General features: G+C 40.2%; 1 protein-coding gene across 4 annotated transcripts in view; it reads left to right on the top strand.

Annotated features, from left to right (window-relative positions):
- The window catches only part of FHIP1A (FHF complex subunit HOOK interacting protein 1A), a 99,678-nt gene that overhangs the window by 68,360 nt on the left and 3,489 nt on the right, over window positions 1-27,829 (top strand). For 2 of the 4 annotated variants that reach the window (XM_064148648.1, XM_064148647.1), the window contains 8 exons: window positions 6,940-7,107; window positions 10,428-10,507; window positions 11,942-12,129; window positions 12,590-13,630; window positions 16,443-16,621; window positions 16,911-17,049; window positions 20,951-21,078; window positions 21,432-22,235. In XM_064148648.1, the coding sequence (XP_064004718.1) occupies window positions 6,940-7,107; window positions 10,428-10,507; window positions 11,942-12,129; window positions 12,590-13,630; window positions 16,443-16,621; window positions 16,911-17,049; window positions 20,951-21,078; window positions 21,432-21,626 (2,118 nt within the window). In that variant the 3' untranslated portion in view covers window positions 21,627-22,235. Of the gene's footprint in view, window positions 1-6,939; window positions 7,108-10,427; window positions 10,508-11,941; window positions 12,130-12,589; window positions 13,631-16,442; window positions 16,622-16,910; window positions 17,050-20,950; window positions 22,236-27,829 lie in introns of those variants that run through there. The other 2 variants (XM_064148650.1, XM_064148649.1) reach the window with 2 other exon arrangements.

The raw sequence follows: 27,829 nt of genomic DNA on the forward strand, positions 1-27,829 counted from the left end.
TGTGCTTAACTAACCCAAACACTCTGAAGTTTGTGACTCCTAAACTTCATTTCTCAAAGATAAATATGCTAAATATAGCATGTTCTTGTAGCCAAATTTATACCTGGCCTGTACTAGCCTTGTCACGTTGTGTGAGTTATCCCACCTACATGTGTAATGAACAATTGACGGTGCTCATATCCCAGAAGCTGCATCTAGGTAGAAAGAGCCTGGATGTGCATTGTCAAGCTGGGTATATGCATTAACTGGTTCTGCTGGGCAGCTCTGTTTTGTCCTTTGTTTGTCTGGATTTTATTCTATTTTTACTGAAGCACTACCTCCCTAACTTCTGATGTCTGAGTTTCAAAAGTGACAAAAATTATTCTGTGATGTTGTTTGGGAGGCTTATCTTTGTGCAAGGTCACAAATTCCTTATATATGTACACATGTAGTTAAAAACAGAGGAAATATAACATTTTGCCTATAGAGATACAAAGTTTAAAAAAAAAGGTTACTTTAGTAGTTTTCTTTTTGTAGTGACAATCCACGACTTGATTTTTTGCCCAAACCTTCTTTTATTCTTGTTTAAGATTTAAGGAAGTAAGACTATCTGGAAGAACCTGTTCTTAGTTTAAGACTGGTATTTTTTTGATAGTACATCAGTTACAACTTGAAACTGTACAGTTTTCTACCTAGATTTCAGTACTTAGGGAAAAGAAAGTGCTTGTGAGAAAGTACAGTTTTGCTCAGGCACAGAGCCATACCCTTAAATTTCTGTGACATATTACATTGGCTGCTTCTTGCTTCACTTTCAAAACTAACATTTTGGAGCTCTGTCAAAAAACTTTATGGGTTTCTGTGGCTGGATTGTACAAGAATCCAAGTAAGCAAATAAGGCTAATTTTCTCTTCAGTTAGAACCTAATTGAAATCCCAGAGTGAATCCAGAATAACCTTATTGAGGTCTGCTCTGCTGGAGGACCCAGTGTCCTATTTTAGTCTATATATTTGGTAGAAGAAGGTATGTGTTTACCTTATTCTTTAAGATATTTGTAGCACTATTGTAGACATCTGAGTGAAATCCTTTTCAGAAGGTCTTCAATATCTGTATATTTTGAAGTCAAAATAACGTGGTAGATAATCAAGAGCAACACTATAATATATGTATGTAAATGTTGCGCTATCCCTGATACATCTGAGATTGGTTATATACATCTGTAAGGGCTTATGATTTAATTGTAATTTGGCATTCAGAGGATGTGGATGACAAAGATAACTGTTCAGAACATCTTGAATGTTTATGTAATTTGTGTTATTTTAGTTTGTTGAAGATAGCACAAAGAATTTGACAAACTGCATAATAAAAGCACATTTTTTAATGTCTTCACATTTACTGCTTTACTACATAGCATTTAACTGCTAACTATGATACAATTACTTTGCTACTTGGAAGGCTTGTTTTAATCTGAATAATGGAGAATTTGTGTAAAATGTTGCTGTTGGACAAGTGAACAGAGCTGCTCTGTGGAAGTGCTGGCATAGTCCTGTCAAATAAGCTCTGTCCAATGAACCTCAGTTCTATTGTACTAAACCCATCTAAACTGAGACGGTGTGCTACTGTGATAATTCAGTAATACTTGCCTGATGATTACACAGCTCAGCAAGGGGGAAATGGCCTGTAAATTATACAGATTAGAAGGAGCATCTTTACAAATATCCTGCAAGAGTGTCAGTTCTCATTTAGAAATAACAGTGTCTTACACCTTACTGGAAAGTGATGGACAGCTGCTGTAAAAAGGTGTACACCAAATGTTACTGGAAAAGTTTGAGTAGTCTCATGCTTTGGAGAGGTCTATTTATAGCTAGAAAACTTGATTATATTTGCTACTGATTTTATTTGCTATATGTTAAAGTTGTTATATGTTATGCATCAATTACGACAGTTGAGGTGAATTTTAACCTGATATAAACTGAAGCAGTTTATAAATGTAAATGTAGGTAAGTTGAAGCAATTATTGTTTTCTGGTTCCCCCAGGGTGCAAACTTCCTTTGTCCCTGATCCCATTTGTTCCTGCTCTCTTTTGCCAGGACAACGGACATTCATTGAGGTTAAAACTCACCTTTATTTCATGGATACTTTTAACCTGAATCAATTCCCTGAGCCAATTCACTGTGTGCTGGAGTGAAGCATGAACCCTTCTGCTAGTTTAAGCAGGAGGCAAGAAGTTGAAAATGAATAGAAAGGAGAGTGGGAATGGTTGAATTTTCTGATCAGTGAGGTGGGCTTATTCAAGTTTAAACTGCACAGATCTAGAGGATAAGTTCTAATAAGAACGTTCATGGTCTCTTTATGGGCAATAAGAAGAAAAAGAGGAATCATGATAGCCATATTCCTATAAGAGAGCATGGAGCCTTAAATTAGAAAATATATTGTGTGGATCCCAAGGGAAAATGGCCAGTAATAAAGGAGCAGTGCAATTGGTCTAACACAGTAAGTCTAATATATTAAACTGAACTTGCAATGACAGTAATTTCTGGCTCTTTTCTATTACTTGGCACAGTGTCGTGTAAAAGCTGGATCTCTTTACAGCATTCTGCTTCACCATCCAATCAGTCATCAGAGGAGACAAGAAAAGATTTGCTAAAAAATATTACATAATTAGAGAAAGATATTAAAAGGCTAAAAGTAGCTTTTTCTTTTTCAATAATCTCTAATCAAATATCTGTCTGGCTATGAAGGAAATCCCTTTTGCAGAAGATTACATCTTAAAGTATCTGTAACAACTAATCGTTGTGTAGAAAAACACATGGATCAGTTTTTTTTAAACTCTGTTATTAGATAGATAGTGTAAATTTTTATATATAAAAGAAGATTCTGATGACTTTTGTTGTAACTGTGGATAATGGAAATAGAATTGGTAGAATACTGGTCTCATTAATGCTATGGATATGGATTTTCTTTCCTTTTTTTAAGTATTATTTTCAGCCCTACAGTTTTACCTTATTGAGTGGAGGTATCACTATACTTTACCATTAGTAAAAAGGATCTAATGCAAAGCATGATCGTGGTGAGTTTTTATTTTTGCCTTTGTGGCAGGGGTGAATTTCAATACTGCTCAAATACCCTAATAAAAACCATATCTTGAAATGTACTTGCTTAACAAAGGGCTGTTGTAGAAAGCTAACATATTTAATTTTATTCACCTTCTATTGTTATGGTATTTTTTTGATATTTCAATTATCAAGGTGAATAATTTTAAAAATAAATATCATATTTTGGCTCATTTTTTATCATCTTTTCAAAGATATTTAATTCTGAGGGCTATCTAAAAGTTTACTTGGACTAATTATAATGTAATCAATGTTTAGAATGATAGAAAGTTTTTTGTAAGCGGCTTCAAGATCTGAATGTTGTGCTCATGCTTGACCTGGGTTCTAAATGTTCTGTTCCCTGGGAACATTTGTTCTTTTGTGGTTTACCTAAGTAATTATTTGAATTTGTTAGAAAATATTATTTGAATTTATTAGAAAGGATTTTCCTTCCTCACAAGACATTAGTTCAAGAAGAGACAAACAGCAGGTAGTCTGAATGAAGCTTATTAGCATAGTTTTGATATGTTAGAAAGTAGAAATCTTCAGTGGTAGCTCCACAATTTAGATGAGTCTTACTTTCAACACTCAATATATTATGTGTAATGCCATCTGTAGAATAGGTGTGCAGAGTTAAAATGGTTGTTTTCCCAAGTGTGTGTTATGCTGAGTCTTTAACTGGCTTCTCCAATGTCCATCTCTACTTAGTTGCAAAAAAAACCCCAAAAAACTGAGAAAGGAGAAACAAACTCAGAGAGCAAGATGGTGAAATAAGATACAATTGTAAAAGTAGAGATATCTACTTGCTAGGTTAATTGATCTTTTTTTCTGAGCTGCATATGTAGGTTTTGTTACAGATGCCAAAAAGCCATGTTTTTATTTGATTTGCTCTTGAGAGAATGCAGAGGGATGTTCTCTGTGCTGGTTTGTGTGGACAGAGTTGCATCCAAAGGTATTCTGAGGGAGCACTGGAACTTCTAGAACACAATAGCCTTAAAATTGCTTGGATAGTATTTAGTTGCCTCCTTTAAGTGTCACTCAGTGAGCTGCAAAAGAGATCCTAGCTTCATTTCTTGTCAAATGTTGAAGGAGTTTTGTGGATAAGGCAGTGCATTTTCACTGAAAAATGAAACAATGTTATTATAAATTCATTTAAACATTGATAAAACTTAGTCTTTCCTCTCAGTAAATAGTTAAGCAAATTCAGCAACTTTTCTCCCCAGAAGAAATAAAAATTGTAATGTAGCACCTTGCACAAAACCCCTCAATTCAAACAATTAAAATTTAACAAGATTGTAAGTAACTCCTTTGTGAACTGTTTGTGCTGCACTACTCTAATTGGTGGTTCTAGCTCTGTTCAGTGGTATCAGTGAAGCATTGGCTACAGTAAACATAATTTCTTTTTAGTCTAGTCCCCAACTGTTAGTAGCACCGAACAAACCTGCTCTCAGCATTGAACATTTATTTTCTCAAGTAGGCTCTACCTGTCTTTCTCCTGCTCTTCTTTTGCTCATTATATGCACTCTGAAATGTATATGAATTTCCTTCACTAATACAAATGTAGGATCAGTTGTCCAAAGAGCATTGGTTTCAGAAAAAGGTTGCTACCCTTGTGAATCTGCTGGCTACTCTTGCTTTCATTTACAGCTCGTGTGTTTTGTACATATGCATGGGCCCATTCCTTTACTGTTAGCAAACATCTGTGAAATCCACAGGCCAAGAAAGGGCTGCTTTTGCTCCATAAAGGATGAAGAAGTGACACAGAGACACCAATTCATTACTTCTGTCTGGCCTTTCCTTGGCAGAGGGTTTAAAGGCTTTGAACTCTATGCTATCGTAATGATGTCACATGATGGATTTCTTGAGCTGTGCTTTTTATAGAGTGCTGCTATGAAAACAAACAAACAAACCCCAAAGCTAAACAAAAAATCCCAACTAAGCAAACAAGCATACAAAAAAAGCAAACAAACCATTGTTCAGGGCAACTGTCAACAACTTTCATCAGAAAGCCATTCCTTTTTAGCCCACAACTCCCCACACCATTTGACTGTTGCCAAAAGGGAAGCATCTTGGCCCCAACCAGAAGCAATTTTCTTTATTTCACAACCTTGGCTCACTTCCTGAGCAGGGTTTTTGGAGATGGAAATGTGGCAGTAGTCTTAGGGAATAGCGTGTGTATATGCATAGACATGTTTGTTTTAGCGTGCTTATGGTAATATGGAATTTGAGTTAGGCCTGTAGCTGCAGGACAGGCTAATTCCGGCCATTTGTAGCTTTGGGTTGTGCAGCCCAATTATTGTTGTTTTGGCTTTCTTTCAAGTTTTTTGTTTGTCTTTTTTTTTTTTTTTTTTCATCTGACACTTGTGGGGAAAGGAGGAGGAATGAACTAATAAACTGTATTCTGAGTTGAAGTATATGTTAAGATATGTTATTCTGTGAAAGAACTATGTTCTCATTTCTGAATTTGGTGGCACTGAACAGAGAACCACAGATCTAGTTACTTAGCCTTATGAAGTTCACACATCCCACCTTGTTCTTTTCTGTCCCCTGCTGTATTGTAATGCTTGGTTATTTTTTTTGTCCAGCCTTGCTGCAGTAAACCAAGAAGGTGAACTTGTTTATCCATCCTAATAAAAAATCTGTTACTGCTTCACTGGTGCTTGGTTTCTAGTGCCAAAATAAGCTGTATTAAGAACAATGTAGCTGAGTACTAAAATAAAGCTTCAGAGTAAGGGTGAATTAATGTCCTTAACTGTAGAGCTTGTCCTCATTGGTGCCCCCTCTCCATAAGGTCTGCAGGCTGCATACAGCATTCCTATGTTCTGTGTAACCAGCCCGAAGAAGCTTCTGATCTTAAATGCTTTAAAGGAAATGTCTGCAGCATGGCGTTACTGTGTACATGGCTAACATGCAGCATAATGGAACAGGGATTTTAGTATTTACAGCATGTTACGTAAATGTTGCCCTTCTGAGTATTTTCTAAATCCTCTTAGCTCTGAAGTGACAGCTTTGATTCTTTTTTTTTTTTTTTTTTTAATAAAGTCAGTCTTTTCATTTATCCAGCTAAGTTTGGTAAACAAAAGATGTTTAATACTTCCTTTCATATGGTCAGATTCTTGTATTTTGAGGTTTATCTTTGTGCACTTAAGCTTATTAGGTTCCTGGGTAACTGTTTTTGAAAAGCTGACTTTGCAACAGCAGTGCATGGTGCAGAAGTGGCCTTTGGAGTTTTCTCTGCTTTGTGAATAGATAAGCTCCAAAGGATTGCAATAAGCAAAGCAGTGTGAGTTATGGTATGCAAATGGCATTTGGATATTTTAATTGTATTTTGATTCACAAATAGCAAAGATTTAGGGGGGTTGGTGTGTGTGCTTCTATATACATACGCCTTGTAAAACTGAGTAAGATGAGATATTGTGCTGTGGAAAATAAAAAGAAGGGAAATGGTAGTAAAATTCTGGGTAGCTATGACTTTGTGCTGGGCTTTGATTGTGCTCTGACGTTTATTTTTAATGAAGTGGTAGATGCAGGTGTTCACAACATCTGAAAATGCATCTGAATGATGATGGATGCAAAAAGCTGACATGAGAAGAAAGGTGTTGGGGAGCTTTTAGCGCGATTCAGTTCTGTGTTTGAGAACGTGTGAGATTTGGGATGTCAGTTTGGGGGAAGGTTTTTCCTCCTCTGGGAATGTTAGACAGGTAAGAAATGGGTTAAAAAATGCATGTGAGTCATTCGGAAACAAAAACCTCCATGTTTCTGTGGCAGTGTTGTATGGAAAGCTTGGAGCTTCTGCCAGGTGTACAGGTATAGAGGAGAGATGGAGATTTTGTGGGTGCAGTATGTTCACATTTGCTTTATTTGCTTCTAGGTGACTGTGGAAGAAGTGATGACTACCACTGCGTACTTGGATCTCTTTTTGCGCAGTGTTTCAGAGCCAGCCCTCCTCAAGATTTTCCTCCGCTTTATTTTGCTGCACCGACATGAAAACGTGCACATCCTAGACACTCTGACCAGCCGCATTAACACACCATTCCGGGTAAGGCAAGCGAGAGGGAAGGCCAGGTGCTCAGCATGCATGTAGCTTAAATATTTACATGGAAGATTCAGTGTGCTCATTTGGGCTCTGTTAAAACAGGAATGTTCTCCCACCATCCAAATGTGCTTTCTTTAACCCCTCTGTTTTGTGTATTGTGATTGTATTTATCTACCACACTAATAAGTTATTAAGTGTATGAGGTGGTTTCATGTGTACAGGAGATGGGATAGAGGGAGATCAGTGCTTCTAGAAGTCTGAATTCTGTTAGAAGGTTAAAGGTAAATTTTAAAAGCGTGTTTATTCTGGGTATTGCTGAAGTACTGCTGCTGTAGAAAACTCACCCTGGGACTTAGAGAGGTACTTATGGTGAGGAGCATTTCTGATCTTTGGAGTTTTGCCAAGCAACAAGCATTTTGAAATAGCCCTTCTGAGAGATGATGGCAGCCCTATAAGGATGTCTTCAAACTGATCCAAGTTGTGAATTGCAGTATTGTTAAAGTATTTCTCAGGAATAAAGTCTGCATTATTGTAGCATGTTTACTTAACTGTAATGTTGCCTGATTTTTCCTGTGAGTAAAAGAAGGCAGGTTCTTGCTCAAGTGATCAGATTGCTGCTTCTTTGCCTTGCCTTCATTCCCCTGTGTAGCAAGGTTTATCTCAAACTTGCTTAGGCACCATGCACCACTGTGGTGGGAGAGCTACCTGACAGATAGTAATGTTTGCTAACAGCTGGATCTTCTGGAAGAGAAAACCACTACTTGTTGCACTGAGCTACCCGTCAGAGCCTGGTTTGGGTGAATCTTAGATGATGCACAGCTTGGTGGATGAAATAAGAATGTGGTGGGTGGGTACAGGAAAAGCCAGACCACCAGCATGTGCATTAAATTTGTGTATTAGGAGCAGGAGCTTCGTCTGAAATTTGCTTTGAAATGCGAGTGCATGCAAATACGCATCTGTGCTGCTAGTACTGCAGCTCTGAGATGGATTAACTCCAAGCACTAAAACAGCTTCTGTCGACAAAAATGCAAATGCTGTTGTCTCTGCTAATCATTAATTACTGTTCCACAAGCAAACAAGATGGGAGCTGTAAAGAATTCTACAGCCTTGAGCAAGTCAGGATCTCAGCCAAGATGGTTCTGTGGTGCTAAATGAGTTTTCTGCAGCATAGCTTGGCCAAGTGCAAAATCTAGAATTGCAGCCTTCTGTGTGTTTCCATAGCACATTATTATTGATGAAAATGCTCATTAATAATTTACAGGGTTAAATTTGTATACAGAGAGGTGGGCAAAAGGATCCATAAAAATACTATCCTCTTTGTCTCCTGAGTGTATTTTAAATCTTCTCTTTTTACAGAAACCTGGAAATAGACTAGGTTTATTTATTCAGCTGATTCCCGATCTGTAATATGGTTTCAAAGACAGATGAGTAATGTTTCCCTATAAACTGAATTTTCTTGAATACAAGAAAATCTAGCAGTAGCAGGTTTTTTGACCTTTCACAGAAAGAAGAAAAGTTAGGTTGTCTCTGTAAATTTCATAGAAGAAATGAGAGAGCTGGGGGATGTGAGGGTAAGATAGGCTAAAACACACCTCTTACGCAAGGGTCTGATTTTTTCCAAAAGCTTATGAAGCTCTTCAGCTCTGCCCTTGCATTCCCATTAAGAACTCCAGTTCTGATTATTTCTTCCTCTCTTGCCCTTTTGCTTTTTTCATCTGTTTCTGTAAACATGAGGTCTTGCCCTGGTTGTTGGCTCCTTATACGAGCAGTGGACAGTGGTGGCAAGGCAATAAGTTTGAGCTCTGCTTTGCTTTGCAGCAGGGTGGGTTCGTGAGATACCTTATCTCTGCCTATTCCCTTTCTATTGTTCTTACGTTCAGAAAGGAAACTAGGGAAGCTGTCAAAGAAGCTTTCTATTTCAGAGGCTATTAACTATTACTATTTAATAGTTTCACAATGACTGTTACCAAATAAGAGAAAATATATATGCATTTACAAATATGTGGTCTTGGTCACCATGGACAGTTGTTAATATCATAAGGAAGCTGAGTCACCCAGCTGAGAGAGAACTGGAAGTGATGAAACAGTGTCTTTAAGCAGATATTCTTGAGAAAGCATGGGCTGGAGAGAGGATTATAGCAATGTGCTGTTGTAGAGCTAGGACCGAGCAATTTAGCTGTGTAAGAGAAGTGAAAAGCAAAGAGAAGGAAATTCTGTAGTGTGGAAGTGGAGTCACGCCATGAAACTTCAGGGAAGAGTCTATTTATGCTAAATAATTCTCAGAAGAGTCATTCTAGTCCTGGAGTTTAAGCCAGCTGTGAGATACTGTTTCCATGAGAAAGCAGCACAGAATGTGCCCAAGAAAATACACAGTAAGAGGCAGGGCAATGATGGTGCTGTGGTCTGTGGAAGGCTTTGAAAGCTAACGACTCAGGCTTCTACCATTTTGAGTGCAACTGCAGTCTAGCAAGTGCCTGGCAGATAGAAATGTACTCTGCAGCAGCTCCGAAAGGTGTTCTATGTCTAATTAGTGACCAAAAAAGCCTGTACAAATCCATGCTCCTAGTTTGTCCTAAAGGCAGGGTGAAAGTGGGATGCCTGTTACAGAATGGGTATGATTTGTGTCTCTGCTGAGTGTGACTACTGAAATACCTTGTTACAGATACATTTAATCAGACCTTTGCCAAAAAGCCAAGCAAGCAATTCCAATAAGGAATCCTATTTTTCTTCCCTTTCTCTTGGTCTCACAGAAAAGATCTTCATTTCTTGCTGTAACTGCCAACTGTTCAAGTGACTGGTAGTAGAGGGATTGTGAAAACTCTGTATGGAGCACATTCTGATAAAAATGGCTTGTTTAGTTCTGGTCTCTATTAAGCTATAGTTATAGAAGCATTCAGCTGCTTTAATGTGCAAAACACCAATCATTCCTTATTGTTAAAGCAACAGAAACTTGAGGTGGTTTGTAGCTTTTTGTTCAGAAAAAACACTTCAGTTGGTCTGACTTCTGTGTCTGAGACAAAACACAGTCTTGGAAGTTACAGAATTCAGTTCATACTAGGTTAAATTAAGAATTATTGCTTTGAAGACCCAAAAGAAGAGAAAACTTATTTGAAGAAAAGTTCTGGTTTGTGTTTTGTTACCATGTGACATGTTACGTGTGTAGCTCTAGAAAAAAGAATCTGGTGGGGTGCTGCCCGAATGCAATACCATCCTGGCAGTGTCTGCTAACACATGTTGTTCTGGCATAGCCGTTATCTAATGTGGGGAAGAATGGAAAGGTTTCATTTCCAGACCAAAAACTGACAGCATTTATCACTTTCCAGCTCTGTGTGGTCTCCTTGGCATTGTTCAGAACACTCATTGGCTTGCATTGTGAAGATGTGATGTTACAGCTCGTTTTAAGGTAAAGCCCAACCTGCTTTTTCCACTCTTGACCCTAATTCTAGGACATACAGTCCCTGCCTATGTGCGGAGAACTGGAGGAGAGATCTCCAAGAGAGCAGAAGTGTGAGCAGCTACAGAGATAAGAATATTTATGATCCTCAGATAAGTCTACTAGACCTGAAGAAGTATGATTTATGCCCTGTGATCTTCAGGAGCAAGAGATTTTTCTTGTGATTTATTTCTATAGAAGTGAGAGAAGAGAAGCTAAAAATATATTTATCACTTCCAAACTGCTCATTCCCTTCTCCTAAACATATAATTCTTCTCTCCTGCATGTTTTCTCTAGTGTATTATACACTGTGATACAGAGCTATGTACTTATTTGCAGCATCCACCTTCTTTCTTGTTTTCCACTTCTTTGATTCCTTTCTCACTGAGAGTACTTCAGGTTTCTGAACTTCTGTAGGTAGACTGTTCTGTAATAGACTTAAATGCATTGGTTGCTTTTGCTTTTAAACTATCAGCTCAATTCATTCAGAATTCTCAGTTGTAATCTTGCTCTGAGAATTGGTAATTGGGAAATATTGGTATTTTAGCACTGTAAATCATGTGAACCTTTCAGTTATTGTCTGCCTCTTTGCCCACCCCACAGATATTAAGGTTAAAATTCCCTATAGCTCTGGCAGTTGTGCTGGGTAATGCTGTTAGGGTTTCTGTGACCTAAAGTATGTCACCACTCTAACAGCAGTAAAATGCTGTATTTGATCTTTTTGTTTATTTAGGAAATCCTTTGTAATTTCTGTGCATTTTAAATGGCAAAACACAGTCCAGTTGCACTGAGGCTCTTAAAGTGTCTTAAAAAGTTGAACAAGAGTGCTTTACAGAAGTTCAACAAGGGACTGTGCTTCCTCTACTCCTTGTACTCCCCATGGCTTATTTCTTCCTCTACCTGAGAGCATGGTCTTGATCTTCTGCAGTAAAGCACCTTGGTGACCCTTCCATCCATTTTACTGTCTGCTTGCCCATCAAACATGAACTGCCTCTCTCTGGATTTCCTAGGAAAACAAATATATTAAGGATTCTTACACAACTCATTCATATTGGGACCAAATTACTTTTCTGGCCTTTGACATCTGTTCATCCCACACTTCCTCCATCCCTTCTTATGGCAAGTTTGCTCTGACTTGCAATGGATTGTTTATTTTCCAGTTCTGATGCAACTGACCTCCCATCTCTGTTTGTCTTGACATTTGCTCATCAAACCATAGCTTCACAATATAAAGAGTCAGGGTTTCATGCTCTTGGGAGGTTTAGAATATGGATCACTGTCAAGATTACTATTACTGTTTCTTTTAGTTTGGAGAGAGCAGGAGTGTGGGAAGGGGATTTTCCATGTTGTTGCTTTTTCTAACATAAAAGGACAACGAAATAACGCTAGAGGCTGCTGTTTCAGGTATCTAATCCCGTGTAACCACATGATGTTGAGCCAGCGGTGGGCTGTGAAAGAGACAGACTGTTACTCTGTATCTGCTTCAAAACTTCTGGCCCTGACCCCAACTTGTTGCTCCACTGGGATCACCTTGACACTTGAAAGCCAAGGAAAGGATTATATTTTATGGACAAAAGCAGCACAAACTGAAGGTAATTGGTACTCAGGGGAAGTCTAGATCATGAATTGAGTTTGATTTCTTAGCTCATGGGAGGAGGTGGGGAAGGATGGGAGTGGGAGGAAACTTGATGGGCAATAAACTGGGCAAGTCTGAACTGGAAATCTTATTTGATCGCTTCCATGTGTCCCAGTCTGTTGAAACGTTATTTTAACAACTACCCACTTGAATGTGCATTAATGAAGATAACGCACACAGGCATGACAACAGTTGTTGTTTTAAGGCTTGAATGGTGGCTGATTGCAGAAATCTTGAGGGGAAGCTCAGTTTTGGCAATAGGCACAAGCCCCACGTGCAAATCTCTTAATTTATAATCTTTTCCTGCCTTACTTGGTGGTTTGGGCTAAAAGCTCTACCTGCTGTGTCATAGTAGATATGTTGCTAGAGAACTGTTGGTATATTACTCATGTATGAGTAATCCTCTTTACTTTCAGATTCTGGTAGATGCTCTTCTGAATCTACTTGCATTGTGGAATATGGAAGAGCTGTGGACATTAGCTACTTGCAGTACCTGGGGGAAGCTCAAGATGCCATCCTGCAGTGCCTGAAAGATTGCAAGGTTTGGTCTGCCTTGTATGATGGAGTAAACCCTGATCCGGACACCTTTATCCAAACACTTGCTGAGGAGAACAGTACAGATGTGGAACACCCCATGTTTCAGCTCCAGCAAAGGACAGATAGCACATGTAGCTCCTCTCAAGTAACTTCTTCTGGTGAGAGGATGCAGTTGGAGCTAGAATGGGATGACAGCTATGACACAGGGATTTCTCCTGGCTCTGATAGAAGCTCACCACAACCATATGATGATCTGGGAAGCACAGAGATGCAGCCACCTGCAGAACCACCAAAACATATTCAAGAAATGAAAAAAAATGCCATCTCGCTCATCAAAGGATCTTACATAGAGGAATCAGACTTCCAGGATGATGTTATGGTTTACAGGTTGTGTGCTCAGAAGGATACTCAAGATACTGACAACTCCAAGGAGAAAACTTTAAATGCAGTCAGAGAACATGGGGTCCAAAGCCAGACTGGAGTCAATGGGCCTGTTTCAAAGAGCCAGCTGAAAGTGGAGTTGGATGACCACAGTAAGAGAAATTCGAGCTTGACTCCAAGTGTAATGGAAGAACAAACAAATCAGAAGGCTGTCGAAGTTCATGCACAGCCAGACTTGGAGTTGAAACTTTCTCCTCAGGGGACGGATCGGAGCTTAAATGTAAGATTGCTGAGCACAGATGGTGAGGATTTCATTGCACAGTATGACAGAATTATTAAGGAACTGGATGCAAACAGTGCATGCTTGGAGGAACAGAAGTTGGATACTCAGGACAATATCTCTCCTGTGGAAGAGGAGGAGGACTTTGAGAATTTCTCAACAGACACTCCTTCTGTAGAGAGCATGTCATTTCCCTTTGGACCAAAGGAGGATGTCTCTCCCCAGCATGCTTCAAGGAGCCAGAGCGCTCCATTTACAGGTGGAATGTCCTGTTAATTACATACATAACAAGTGCAGGAATGCATGGTGATTAAAGGTAGCCAAACAAGGTCACACTATATGGTTTCCAGCACAAGCATAGAGCGAGGAACAGTCCTGGAATTATGGAGGCTATAGTAGGGGCCTGGCCAAGGACAGTGAGAGATCTAACGTGAGAATAAAGCAGAGCAGTCAGTGTGGTGGTGGCAAATGGTGCTTGCTCAGGGGGTTGGTTTTGGGTTTTTTTTCCTTTTTTTTTAAGAATTGTTTACAGGCTTGAACAGGGGCTGTGTTGTTGGTATGTGAGTGCTGCATCGTTCTAAAGGAAGCTTTTGCAGCTGAAAAGGGGTTGGAATAACTGCTTTAATATACAGAGCCGAGGTAAATAATTTGTTGGTGTTTTACTGGTGGCTTTCATCTGTGGTCCTGTAGATGTGGCATCAAGTTGCCATATTTCTTCGTCTCTGCTATTTCACCCTTTAACAGGAGGTGGCAGCAGTAGTGCCATCTCTGTAGGTCCCTGTCTCTATGCTTTACCCTGGCATCCTCCCATGTCAGCTCTGCCCTCACGGTGGGTTTGCTTTTCTGTCTTGTGCCAGCCAGCAATTTAAGCTTGGTCTCTGCAGACTGTCCAAGCCATTCAGGAATGACAGTGCTACTGGAGGGCAGAGTGGGTGTTTGATCTGGATTTGTACAGCACCTTGCACTGCAGGCTTCTGATCTTTAATTAGATCTCCTAGATATTACAGTAATGCAAATAGCAAAAAATAATAACATAGCTGGGTCCCCTCATCCGAAACAAAACCTCTCTATAAGATGGCTTCTCTTTCATTTGAAGAGAGATGGAGAACATTCATAACCATTGAAATGCAGCTCTTTCTGGTCAGCTGTGTCCAGCATACCTGGCACTGTTTCTTAATTGAAAAAGGAAAAAAAACCAACAAAAACAGTCTGTTTTCTCCATCAGTTTGTGATTTCTGCTGTGGTGGCAAATTCCGTGTATTGGAAGCTAATCACATTCAAACCTTTCTGTTTCCCATTATCTGTTGTCAAATGTAGCTCAAAAATGTGGTCCCTGTCATTCTTCATCTAGTTCCTCCCTCCATATGTCAATTTCCAAAAAACTCATACCAAAATCTTCTCTATCCCCCTAAACTCCACCAGAAACCCACAGTTGAGCAAAACAAAGACGAAACCAAACACATGAATGCCTTGCTGTCTGCTCCCCATCCTTAGTGTGTTTTACTCTTGAGACTTTAGTGATGCCAAGCAAGGTGGTTCTATGAAGAAAAGGTCCTATTGGTGTGTTGTCTATGTCCAGTTTAAAAGCATTAAATGTGATCATCTCATCTTCCCCTGAGCAAGAAAGAATGTTCAGGAACAGGAATTTGTATTTTCCCTCCTAATCCCAAACAGTGCTTTTCTTCCTCTCCCCCCCAAAATGGCCACATAAAGGTGCATAGTCAGATAGGAGATGTTTATTTTGTGATGCAGCAGAGCTCCCACTGTGCTTTGGTCCTCAGGTCCTCATAAACATGAGAGAGGAAGTAGTAGGTTATGTTGGGACAGGAGAAACTCTATATCAACAAAAGGCTTTGGGGCTGCTCTGTCAGGTACCCAGGCATGGGGGGATTCCTGCAGGATCTGATGTTTGACATGGTGATTGAAAGGTACCACCCGTGTAAAGCCTTGTCAGCACTGGCTCCCCTGCCTCTCCTCTTGTGACTGGAGCTGTGCCAGCATTAGCCATGATAGATGAATCTCAAGGGAGTGCTCGTGGTTGCTATAAAGTATGATAGACTTTAGTGAAGCTCTGTTAGGTGAAGCGACAACATAGGCACTTCTGTTTTGATCCTTACTGTTACACTGTCCCAGAACTGCTTTAGCCTCTGCTGTAGTTTGCAGCAGTTAAACTGGGACAGCTGTGCCCAGGTAGCTAGAATGGCAGAATGCTGAGGTGAGAGTGGGTGTGGGCCAAGAGATGTTTCTAAGTTTCAATGGTGCAGACTGCCTCGAACATCTCACCAGCTCTGTTGTCATGCTTAACCTTGCAGAAATTTCTTAAGCTTGAGCACTACAGGCTTACACACTTTCATGGTAAACACTTCTGTATTTAGGTGTCTGTCATGCAGCACCAGTACACAAACTACAGCTAGCTATTATTTAGTGGTGATGTTTATATGATAAAGCCTACCAATAATTTTGCTTATAAATCTATTTTAATGACTTCCCTGTTCTGTGTGACTGTTTGGAGTAATGAAAATGCATTTTCTTGTGATGTGAACTACCAGACATCTTGATTTTTGTTTAGAGTAGTATTTTCATATTTCCTAAAGGACACTACAGTTTTTGGGCAAGACTAGAACATTAGCTATAATCTACTTGGCACAGTCTTTGTGTAGAAATAAGGTACAACAAGAGCAGAAAATGCGTATTGTCTTTGCATTGGAACTGGGAGGTACCATCCCAATGAATGTCAAGGGGAGTGGAACAGTAGACCACTGGGTTAAGGTACTGGGTTAAACTCTTGTTGGCACAGGTAAAGTGGAGTTATCATGTTAAGTAGGCCATTAATGAGAACTGATTGGCTAGCAAAGGTGCTTCTAATCACGAAGACTTTTAGCACCTCTGTTAAGTCTATTGTCTGTTCAGAAACAGTTCGGTTTTCCTCCATGATGGCTTTAATTAGTGTATGTGAGGTCTAATTTGGTTGGTTATGGCGATCAAAATACCTTTTAAATGCCTGTTTCCTGCATCTGAGGGTTTTTCTTGTGTGAAAGCAAAAACATTGGTTTCTTCTGCTTTTCTTGCAGGACCATTCATCAGCGTAGTGTTGTCGAAGCTGGAGAACATGCTGGAGAATTCCTTGCATGTAAATTTGCTGCTTATTGGGATAATTACTCAGCTGGCAAGTTATCCACAGCCTCTTCTTCGCTCCTTTCTGCTCAACACCAACATGGTGTTTCAGCCGAGTGTGCGGTCACTTTATCAGGTACTTGACCCCAAGCACTAGTCATGCCTATCGGAACAGTGGATCTGGTGTCTCATTAAAGCTTACCTTGGCTCTTTTCAGTTCCACCTGTTGCTTTCCCATCTGTCTGAGAGCCTCTCATCTCGTTTTGGTTCTTTAATTACATTTGTACAAAGCCCTGGAAATGCTGCAGGACCATAACTTCTGTTGTAACTCTGTTTTAATGCAGCTGGAGAGAGCCTGAGTATTCAGTCTGTGGCTGCACTGGGAGCAAGGGAGGAAGAAGTAATCGTTACTGTTGTTTTGGCAGGTGCTGGCATCTGTGAAAAATAAAATTGAAGATTTTGCTTCCACTGAAAAAGACTTTCCAGGCCTCCTCCTGGAGGCCCAACAGTACTTGCTCTTTCGTGTGGACATGTCTGATGCTGCGGAAGAATTGCTAAGCGAAGGTAAATGTTAACCACGCTCAGTGGAGTGCTGGGGAGGATGACTCACCACTTAGCCCTCTTTTCGACAGAAAGATTAAAAGTAGGTGTGGTGTATTGTGAATATCATTAGCCAGATGTATCCTTCTGACTTTAAACTGATGATGCTCAATAGGCCATGGTATATGGATACGTTTGGGTATTTGCTCTGTAAAGGCTTATAGTTGCTACAGAAAACATCTGTTTAAATGAGTAACAAAATCAGCTCTTGGCTTGCTGTCAGTTTGGCCATAAACAAACTTGCTTTGAAGGCATGAGGTGAGGTGGCATATGTGCATGATTTCATGTTATTTTTAGCCTGACCTTCAGCTAGTCATTGGTTCTTCTTTTGATAAATATTAGGGAGGACAGAAGTACAGAATGAATTGGTTTCTGCAACAATTGAATAAAGCTTTGTGTCATGGTTTAAGACTACTACTGAAGGGGAGAGATATTAGCCAGAAAAGTGCTTTCTTGAATGAAAACAAAACAAAAGCAAGTAGGTGGATGTAAAACCAGGATGCTTCAAGAGCAATGGGGAGCTAACAGGTATCACTCAAACAAAACAGCTTTCCAGGGGACTCGTGTAGCATCTGCTGCTTCTCAAGCACAGTGCGGGCTGTATCTGTCTTGTGAGTTATCAGCATTCACGCTGCTGTGAAGGAAGCTATAAAAAATAAGCAAAATGAAGAATCTTACATTCTAAGAACTTTCCAGTTGCAGCCAGGCAACTTGTAGAGCTGGGGCCCTGCTCAGAGGACATGTTTTTTCTCAACTTGCTGCTAAGCCAGCAATGTTTAGTGCAAGTTTCCCTTAAAAGCCAATTTCCCATGTGATGGGAATGTGTCCAATTTTGAGAAAGCAGTGACCACAGCGATAAAGATCTGAACTGGCAACAGGATTCAAGAGGAGCTGCATTTATGGCTGTGACCTTGCTCATCACTGAGATCCACTCTGCTTGTTCCTCCAAAGAGGATGATACTTTTCTTAGATTTCAGGGAAGGTGGTGTGAAGCAGGACTTTTTAATGTGCCATCTCAATTGTGGTTTAATTTTTTGAGACTTCGAATAGCAATTTGGCTATTTCTAGTCAGCATGGTGTGTGTTTCTAAGGTTTGTGGTACATGTAGTCTGTGAAATTATGATCTTGCTAAGGCTGCTTCTTGAAAAAATAGTTTGTGGAAGGTGTCTCCTGTAAAGGAGCTGTATACTGCAAGTGTCAGCAGCGTTCTAGGCTCTGCATTTGAATGCCACAGATTAGAATGCCTTACAATTAAGTGGTATTGTATGTAGCATGTAGGAGATGAGATTAGGAGGCAACATTTAGAGTTCTTTCTTTCAGGTGCTGGCTGTAAGAACTTTCCTATAATACACTCCTAATGGCATTTATTTATGCTTGTTTTTTTTACCTCAGTTTTCTTCTATGGGCTTCAGAATTTGCCAGGTTGATGACTCATTCTGGTGATTATTTAAGAATCTGAAACAAGGCTGCTTAGTCACCATGATGACTGGTACATTTTGGTTGTTGGTACATTTTATTCTGTGTTGTGGCAACTCTTTCAAAAATCTCTTGACAAATAGGTGGAGAGTAAATAAATGTCTGGATAACTGCAGACTTGGTTCCCAACCAGTCTTGGTTATGCAAGTAATCAGTCTAAATCTTAGGGCAAGTTGGCTTAGTAGTCCATCAACCCACAACAGCTCATTACACTAATGCTAAATAAGTCATAGAATCAATGCATGCCTCAGGTTGGAAGGGACTTTAGAGATCATCTACTCCAACCTTCCCTCGCTGGGCAGGGACATCTCTCAACTAGACTCAGCTGCTCAAGGCCTCATCTAGCCTGGCCTTGAATACCAGGCTTAGTGGGGAACACAGATATGAAACTAAAATATTCCACAGTATTTCTTTTCTCTTGACAGTGATGGTCTCTGAAGGTGTTTGAGCAGAAAGGAACAGCTTGTTGTTTTCTGCTTGCAGTAGTTGGTGGCTTTCTTATACGGCAGCTTGGGTTCTGGTTAGGTTTGTAGAGCTGTTGTGATGTAGCGCCCATATGAAACGCTACTCTTCTTTTGGTGTGTTGGTGACTCCCTCCAGAGTACTCATTTTCTCAGTTGTGGAATTCAGTTTGCTCCCTGACCATGGAAAGAAATGAATGATCCTGGTCCAAGCAAAAAAAAAAAAAAAAAAAAAATTAAAATCTCTGGTCCCTAGACCAGTGCTTTTATTTTAGTTATTTATTTTTAATCAGTTACATCTAAATCAAAATTATTTTAGGGAAATTTTTATACTTCCTGAAGGGAGGAGGGTTTTTTAATTGAAAATAAAAAAACTTTGACAGTATACTAGCATTCTAGTTACATTGGGAACACTATTAAAAAAACTAAAATGTTAACTATGAAGCATTTCTACATGCAAAAAAAATCTAATAAATAAATGAAATCTTCAAGGGGAAGCTCAAAACTTTCATTGCAATTCATAATTTAAATTATTTTCCCTCCCACAGTAAGATTTTTTTCAAAGAACTGAAATTCCTGTATTCTGTCTCTGGTAGATAAAAATGTGTAGAATAACAGTATGAATGATTGATAAGTGTGGAGTTAGAAAGGTTTTTGAAACACAAAACAAGTGCAACTTTGTTAGAGGTTTACGATGAAAATTTGAGTATTTGAAAGTGTGGAGTAAATCCATGGTGCCTGAGGAGAACCAGAGGAAAGGAATAAAAATGCAGAGCTGTTGAGCAGAGAAGACAGCTTTGCTGCATCGAGTGAGGCCTTCATCTACAGGTCCTTGCATTATGTACTGAGAGAGGTTTCAGGAAAAGGATAGTGTAGCCTGAGACTGAGCTGTTGTAATACCAACTGCAAGCACTTCAGTGCAGCATTTGGCTTAGCACTAGTCCTTTTTTTTTTTTTTAAATGATTGATTTACTTATGCAGCTCCTCAGAATTTTTAAGCTAGGCAGGATTTTATCTGTCTCCACTTCTGGCCTCAATGACATCTTGTGGCAGTGAGTCCTGCAGGCTAATTTTTCTTTCTAAGATATTTATTTCCATCAGTGTTAAATCTTGACACCTTTTTTGTTTCACTAATTTAATTGGCATCTAATTAAAGTGCAGTTCTGCTCCAGGTTGAAACAGGGAGTAATTGATTGAAATGTAAGTGCTGCTGTCACTGTAATTCTATGTGTTCTGGTGCTTGAGCCCTCCCTGATCCTCTAAACCTCTGGCAGTAGAGATCATACAGCAGAGCACATGATGGGTTTCACTTGCCTTTCTTTTTTTTCCTGTTTAGTTGCTTTGCAGGGAGTTGAAGGTCAGTGTGGTTAGGGGGGCCTGTAGTAGCTAAAATAACTGTAGAATAATCAAGTTATCAAATGTGTTTTCCCTTAGTTTCTAGCTTGCTTAAAACTCACATAGTGATGTGATAGTTTGGCCTTCAACCCATTCACATCATGATTTATTGGAAAGCATAGAGGGAAGTGTAGTCTGAATGATATTTTGCTCTGGGGGAAGACTAGAGCACAGTCTCATTTCAGCTGAGACAACCACGCTGGGTCTAGGTGGGTAGATGTTATCTGCTGGTTGTTAAGGTAAATCCATATTACCTTTTCCCTTAACTCCTTGTCTGCCCACATTTCTCTCATCAGAGCTGGAACTGAATAATACATAACCTGGGGAAGGATGGCAAATAAAAAATGCAATAGAATCAGGCCACATAGAACTCTAAATGCTGGGTTAAGGGAGAGTCTTTCTGCACATTCTGGGTACTGCAGACTACAGCGCTGAGCACAATCCAGGTAAACTGGGTTTAGACATTGTACAAGTCCTGTGTGTGCTTAAGACACTGAGTTCTCTTCTTGCCTCTCCTCTCTTCCTGACTTTAGGCAACGTCCAGCACAGCAGCAACCCAGGGAAAGGAAGAAACTTCTCTGAAGGTTATCCAGCTGTATTCCAGCCTTTCCTGGGACAGAAAGGAAAGAAAAGTCTGGCTCATCCCAGCCTTCCTGCACATGTGAGGAATGCTGTACTCGCAGCTGCTCTTTTCCCAGAGTTCCTGAAGGAGCTGGCAGCTCTTGCTCAGGAACATTCCATTGTATGTTACAAAATACTGGGGGATTTTGAGGATTATTATTAGTGGGTTTTTTCAAATGTGTTTTTAAAAAGCTTTTGGAATTTAAAGAGATTTTTAATGTAAAGCTGCTTACAAAAGAAAGTTGTAGTTCAATATTTCCTGATAATACTTGATTTGGAGGGGGAAGGAGGAGGCAAAATATTGTTTTGTGTTAGGCCTTATGATTTCCCTCTGTGAGACGTAACTTGAGATATTTCTGATACCACTCTTACTGTAGTTTCCTCTTTACACAGCCAGTCCTCTGTGGTGTCACTGATTCCTGTAGAAGTTCTGCAATGGACACTTGTAGGTCAGCTAAGAGAGGCAAGTGTTTTAGCTTTTTCTGTTCCAGAAATACTCTTCTGGATAACTTGTTAGAAAACAGTTTGTTCAGAAAAACACACACACACACACACCCCCGCCCCACCCTGGGGACATTGAGAGTATAAAATTATACACAAGATCTGCACAAAGCCCCTTTGTGCAAAGGGTTGCACTTCTTCATGTCATTGTCCTTCTCCCCCCTTCCCTCCCTTCTCTCTGAAATGGGCTCTTACCAGTGCACATCTGAAGCCCTCTCTTTAACTAACAGCTCAGGTTTTTTGAATTCAAGTGATCTTATGTGTATTAAACTCATGACTAGCTGAAAGCAGGTGCTGGACCCTACACATACCATATTGCCTTATGGTGCAGACAGATCTGCAGCTATCAGCTGTTGGTCTTTGAAGTCAAATGAACTTCGTAAGTGGCTGTGGATTGCAGACTGCCTGGAATTTTCCTTGCAGTTTCTGAACATTCTTGGATAACTACTGCATTGCTACCTAAACTCTCAAGCATGCCTTATTTAGTAAGATTTGCACAAAGTACAAAACAAAATGTTTCTATGCAAGCTGTAATTAGTAGGTAGTTTGTTTTATGCTTATTTTAATAAGCTAAAGAAAGATATTCAAAATATCTTTCAGTAGTATTAGATGGACAGCAGCCTGCTTTTGTATTTTATTTTTATTTTGTTTTTCTTTTAATGAAAAAGTTTGGCTTGTTCCTGAAAGCTGCTGTTGTTGGTTTTTTTTCTTTTTGGTTAAGGGAAAGTTAAATACTGCTTGTTTACTTGTAATTTTGGTGTTGGCTTTCCCTAATATTGCACTTTTGGGATGGTGAGGGGAGCACCAGACTGTTCACCAGCTGTAGAAAAGGAAGGATTAACAGAGAGAGCTGTCTGCTGGTGACTAACTGCTTGAGAAAATTCTCTTCAGTGAGTAATGGGCTTCATTAGAAGAACCCAAACATGATGAATTGGTGCATTGCCACTGCATTTCATCTTATCTTAGTAGCATAATTGTGCTTCCAGTGTGCTGCAGTCGCCTACAGAGCTGGGTTTAGTTCAAGAAAGCCTTAACCCTTTGTCTAAGAAAGAAACTAATAGTGACTCCATGAAATCTGAAAACACAGAAATCAGAACTAGCACTGGCATACGTTAGTTCTCATGCTTATTGTACTTTGGTGATGTGGGATGCTCCTGTTCATTGCATCCTGATTTTGAAACAGTTTCTCAAAGATTGCAACTGAAAAGAACACTTTAAAAACAAACATTTTAATTAAGTATAGATCAAATTCCTTTGTAATTTGCAGTGCAGTTTATAGCCGTAAATCCTTTAGATGCTTCTGAGAAGTTCTACCTTTAAATTACAAGGTGTGGGACTGATTCATTGTGTCAGACTGCTGCCAGCTATTCTAAGGAAACAAAAGAAATCCCAAAGTATACCTGTAACAAAATCACCTCAAGAACTCATCTGGCTCAGCCTTCACTTGTTCGCTGTACAGTCTTCACTTCCGTGGTGGCTGGGGGTTGTGTTGCTTCTTTGGGTGACACTGGTTTGCTTTCACTTCTAACTTGCTTAGTCTTGTGGACACCATTGTATCACTATCTGCTGTATCACCTACTGACCTCCACATGGCTCGGTTTGATCCCACAAGCTTTCCTGGAAAGTGAACCCAAGGCTATGGTGTTTTTCTTAAATCTTAGTTACCCAGGTTTGAGAGCTCTTCTGTTCTTTCCCCCCCCCTGCATTGTAAATGGGCACTGATCAAATTCACATTTTGGTTGCTTGGTTTCAACTTGTGCTAGGACATAGTGAGTTCCTTCCCCACTGCCCCAGTCTTGCTTCTACTATTATTAGTACTGCTGTGTCTCATGCTCTACTTGATGGCCTGGCCTGAAGGAGTCTACTAGTGTTGTGTGTGGAAGGCATTTTAGCATCATGGACGCAGGGGCAGTGCTTCCTCTGCTTCTCACCTCTTCAGGTAGGAACTCTGGGAGCAAACAGCAAAGTACCAAATGAATGCTATCAGCTGATTTGTAGCAGCTGAGAAGCAAGGGGTAAATTGCAGGAGCAATCCAGTCCTTTTTCTGAAATATTTTTAAAAGGGAATGGAAAAGAATGTGTTGTGTTTTGGTGTGTTCTTTGTTCTGATTTGTAAATTAAGAATTCTGCAGACCAGTGCTCAGGGCAGGAAGGTTACTGCACAGACAATCCCTTCCCTAGTTTTTATTCTGAAATAAGACTCTATGGATAGAAGGGATTCTTCTGAGATTTGTTAATTTTAAGTAGTGGTTTTAAAAAACATACAAAGTCACAGCAGTTTCATCTCAGCAGGTCTGTTAAGCTACACAGGCATTTTAAAACGTGAAGCACCTGTACGTCTGAGGAAGGGGAGCATTTACCTCATTAGCTGTAGTAGAGATTATGCTCTACATCCAGCAGGGTAAATTCAGCCTTTGAAATCTGGAGTTGCATGGAACCACTCTTGCTGAGATGCCAGAGCTTGTGTGTGTATGCAGTGTCCCCTGGTAAACAGGAAATCTGTTTGCTTCTCAGATGGAAGAGGTGGATGGATGAGCCTGGCTCAGGACTGTAAAAATGTTGATCATATGTGTCACTTAAGATTGCTTGGTTCCTGAGAGGGATCAGCCTTGCAGCTGTGTCTTATCTGTGATAGTAGCAAAATGTCTGTCACTCAGCAAAAAACATATTGGCAGGAAATGCATCTTCCTGTCTTCAATCTGCAGAACCTGTGATTTAGCTTGAAAACGTTGATCTTTTGAGATGAAGCACTCCCGCCTGTGCACGTTCTTCAGCCAAATGCTTGTTTAATAGGCTTCTTCCCTCCAGTTAGGTCATGTGTCATCCCCCTTCTCACCAATTATGCACCTTTCTCCGAAAAAAAACATGTGCCCATGGTCTAAGCTGTGCTTCAGCCTGGAGGACCCTGGAGGGCACAGAGTTGTGCTGCTCTTTCTTAGAGTGAGGAAGTTCTATGGTTTGGATTTCCCCACACTCACTTGTGTATGTGACTAGAGCAGCCAGTCTTCAGCACATTGTCTCAGCATCAGTCACGTATGAAGTATCTTGGAGTTGGCAGATCTATTCCAAAACCTGCAGGTGGTTGCTCAGTGATACCAAAGTTAACTTCCAGTCTCCTACTAGAGGTTTCAAACTGTGAATGCCACTTTTGCAATGATGTAGCCTTTGAGCATGGTTTTAAGATGTTCTGCTGCAGCAAGGAATCTTTCCATCAATTTCTATCTGCCATGTTTCATTTTGATTTTTGCAACCTACCTATAAACTGAGCACTTAGTCTTGAAACAGTTGTAGTTATTCTTTTTTACCTTTCACCATTTTTGGATGCCCTGTGGGTTAGTCTAAGCACACACAAGGGTTCGTATTAACTGGGCTAATGTGCACAGCAGCTCTCATTCAGAACAGCATCACCCTTCACACATGCTGATCTTTAGACATGTTGCAATTTGTGTATTGTGCTGTTGGCCCTTCATACTGCCTTCTTAGCACTGTATTCTGGGCATTTTTCTTAAATTTGATGTTTTCCATGTGTGCCCTGATGAAAAACAAGGAATTTCAAATGAGATCAAGTTGTCTTGTTTCAGTTTTGGATGTGAAAGTTGCACTGCCATTTCTGGCATGGTAATTTCTGACATTGGTCTGGAAGAACAGAAATGAAAGCTTTAGTTCTCAGGTGAATTCCATGGAGAAGAGAAAATTCCTAGTAGCAGGTGTGGACTTGTCCCACTCACTGGCACCTCCAGATCCATCCTTTAGAGCATCCAATTCATAAAATTCTCATTTCCTCATTCACTGAGGTTTGTCACTGTAAAAAGCCTGAATTCAGTAGTGTCATGCTGTCATACCTGCTTGGTGCATTTGCATGTCAGATGCAATTTAGTCTTTCTAGTAAGATCAGAAAGTTTGCCAGAATGGGAGAAGCCAGGGTGTGACTAGGGTGGATCTGGAAAATTGAGGGCTGTGCTTGGGAACAGCAAGATGGGTAGATATTAAGCCTGAACAGTGCTTCTGACACCCTTCTAATTGATTATTGGCCTGGGCACAATGCCTAAGTGGTCTGTTCACTCCTTCATAGAAAAACAAACTTATTGCATCTTGCAGACTCCAGGGATTTAAGTTCAAGAGGTTAAGTTCTGTTTACCAAGAGAATTTACCATCTAGCACAGTATGTACGCATTCACTACCCTTTTGTGCACTCTGCTTATGCCTCACAGAAGGTTTCATGCTTCAGGAAGGTTTTTTTTTTAGCTCATCTAAGAAGCTTTATAAGATCAGGTTTGTGAATAAAAGGAGGGGAGTGGTGCAATTTGGTGCAGTTAAATTATGTCATTGTACTGCTTCAATGTGTAGCCACAGCTCCTGTTTGAGGGCAGCTTGATTTAATAAGCGATTTTCTGTGCTGTATTTACTGGAATTGCTGTGTCATGCCTGCAGTTTTTATGACAGCTCCCATTATATTTGTAACATTTGAAGTGCATCTGTGGTTATGAGTAGAATACTGGGATTTTCCTTTTTTTTTTTTTTTTTTAACTTGGATAGCTCTGGCACAGTACAGTAACATTGCTGGTTGTGTTCAGATCCGATATAGATAATTACAGTGTGTTCTTCCTTGCACCTTTTGAGTATTACCAGCAGAAGCGGCAGGTACAAGGTACTCAGGCTGCTGATGGTAATGAGCAAACCAAAGGTATAGCACTGCGGATTAGCAGGGGGCACTCACCTCTGTGTGAAACGTGGTAAGAATTTGCATGGGTGCTCTGATTTACCAGGGACCAGGAAATAAAAACTGATAGCAATCTTGAGAAATGAATATGACAGCATCCTATGGTAACTATGCAAGCGGCTAGCATTGCTATGCAGTGTTCTGGGCCAGAACTGTGAAAGGGGTAAAAATTACTCCTTGTGAAGGTAGTGTCAAGCTTGCATAAAAAGGAATTCAGACAATGTGGTGGTGGTGGTGCCAGCTGTCCCACCACAGCCAACCACAGAATGCAATACTATTTCAGTGACTTTGCTTGCTGATGGTGAAAGGCCAGCTCTGACTAAACCTACTTCATGTTTTAGGGGCCCTCAGCTTTTCTAAACACGTTGTGGTCCAGCATAAACATACTTCATTTGTTATAGGCTCAGTTGGAAGCCTCTTATTTATGAATAGGAGCATTACTTGGATTCTCAAATATGTAGGTACTTAGAGTGGTGCTTTGTTGCTGAGTGTGCAAATCTTTTTTTTGTTCATTGATTGTAATGGTTCTTGTGTGGCAGCTGGATTAAATTAAGACTGAAGTCTCTGGGCTAAAAGCCCTGATGGAACTTTTGTGCAAAGGCTGCATTTCTCAGCCAAGTAACTTTCTCTGGTGCTTCAGCAGCCTGCCCACATGCAGTTCTGTATTGTGGGCTAAATACCTGCAAGCTTACATCTCTGACAAAGCCAATTTCACAGCCGCTGTCTTTTATTGCAGTCTACTTCAAAAAAATAACTAGCTTGGATTTAGACCAAAAAATAACGTGGCTGAGCCAAATTATATGTCCAGCTCAGTGCTGTTGTGTTGGTTTGGCCATAGCTCAGACAAAATGCCATCTTGTCCTCAAAAGGAGAGCGAGCAGCTGTGGGTCTTGGTATCCCTTGCTGCAGCTTGAGCCAAGAACTTGTGTCTCTTGAGGTGGCTCTCAGTGTCCAAGTGCAGCTCGATGCTGGCAACTCTGACCAGCATCTGTCATAAAACTCCACAGTCACAACATCTATTTTTGAGCTTTGTTGTGAAAAACCTAACAGCTTCTAAGAGCAGCTTGAAAATGTGGCCTCTCGAGCTTTAGAAATGAGAAGGTAAAAGATAACTTTCCGAGCATTATGCCTGCTTAGTGGGTGTAAATGTTTTAGATAATGAAAGCTGTGGCTGGTGTTACTGTATGTCAGGAGAATTTATGTTTTGTCCTTTCACAAAATGCCTGTGCATGGAGGGAGCACTCCCTAGAATAAAACTGCTGGCCTTCAAGCACTTGTTAGCATTGGCTCATGGTACTACATCCTTTGCAGCTCTAAGTACTGAATCCAACTTTAGGTCTTTCTCCAAAGCCTGCAATGGGAGAAAAGCTAGCAAGTGAGATGGAGTAATTTGCAGTGTCATGAGTTGGACCTCACACACAGATAAAGGAGGGAGGAACAGCAAAATTCAGGGTTCTTCTCCATCAATATGTAAAATTTGCCACCAAATGCTGCAGGCAAGTGTGAAATGCTATATACCCTACCAAAGACCTTAATGCCATTGAGACTAGGATAGTTCTAGAGGGAAGCC

The sequence above is a fragment of the Pogoniulus pusillus genome, chromosome 9 (assembly GCF_015220805.1).
Source record: "Pogoniulus pusillus isolate bPogPus1 chromosome 9, bPogPus1.pri, whole genome shotgun sequence".
Taxonomy (NCBI): domain Eukaryota; kingdom Metazoa; phylum Chordata; class Aves; order Piciformes; family Lybiidae; genus Pogoniulus; species Pogoniulus pusillus.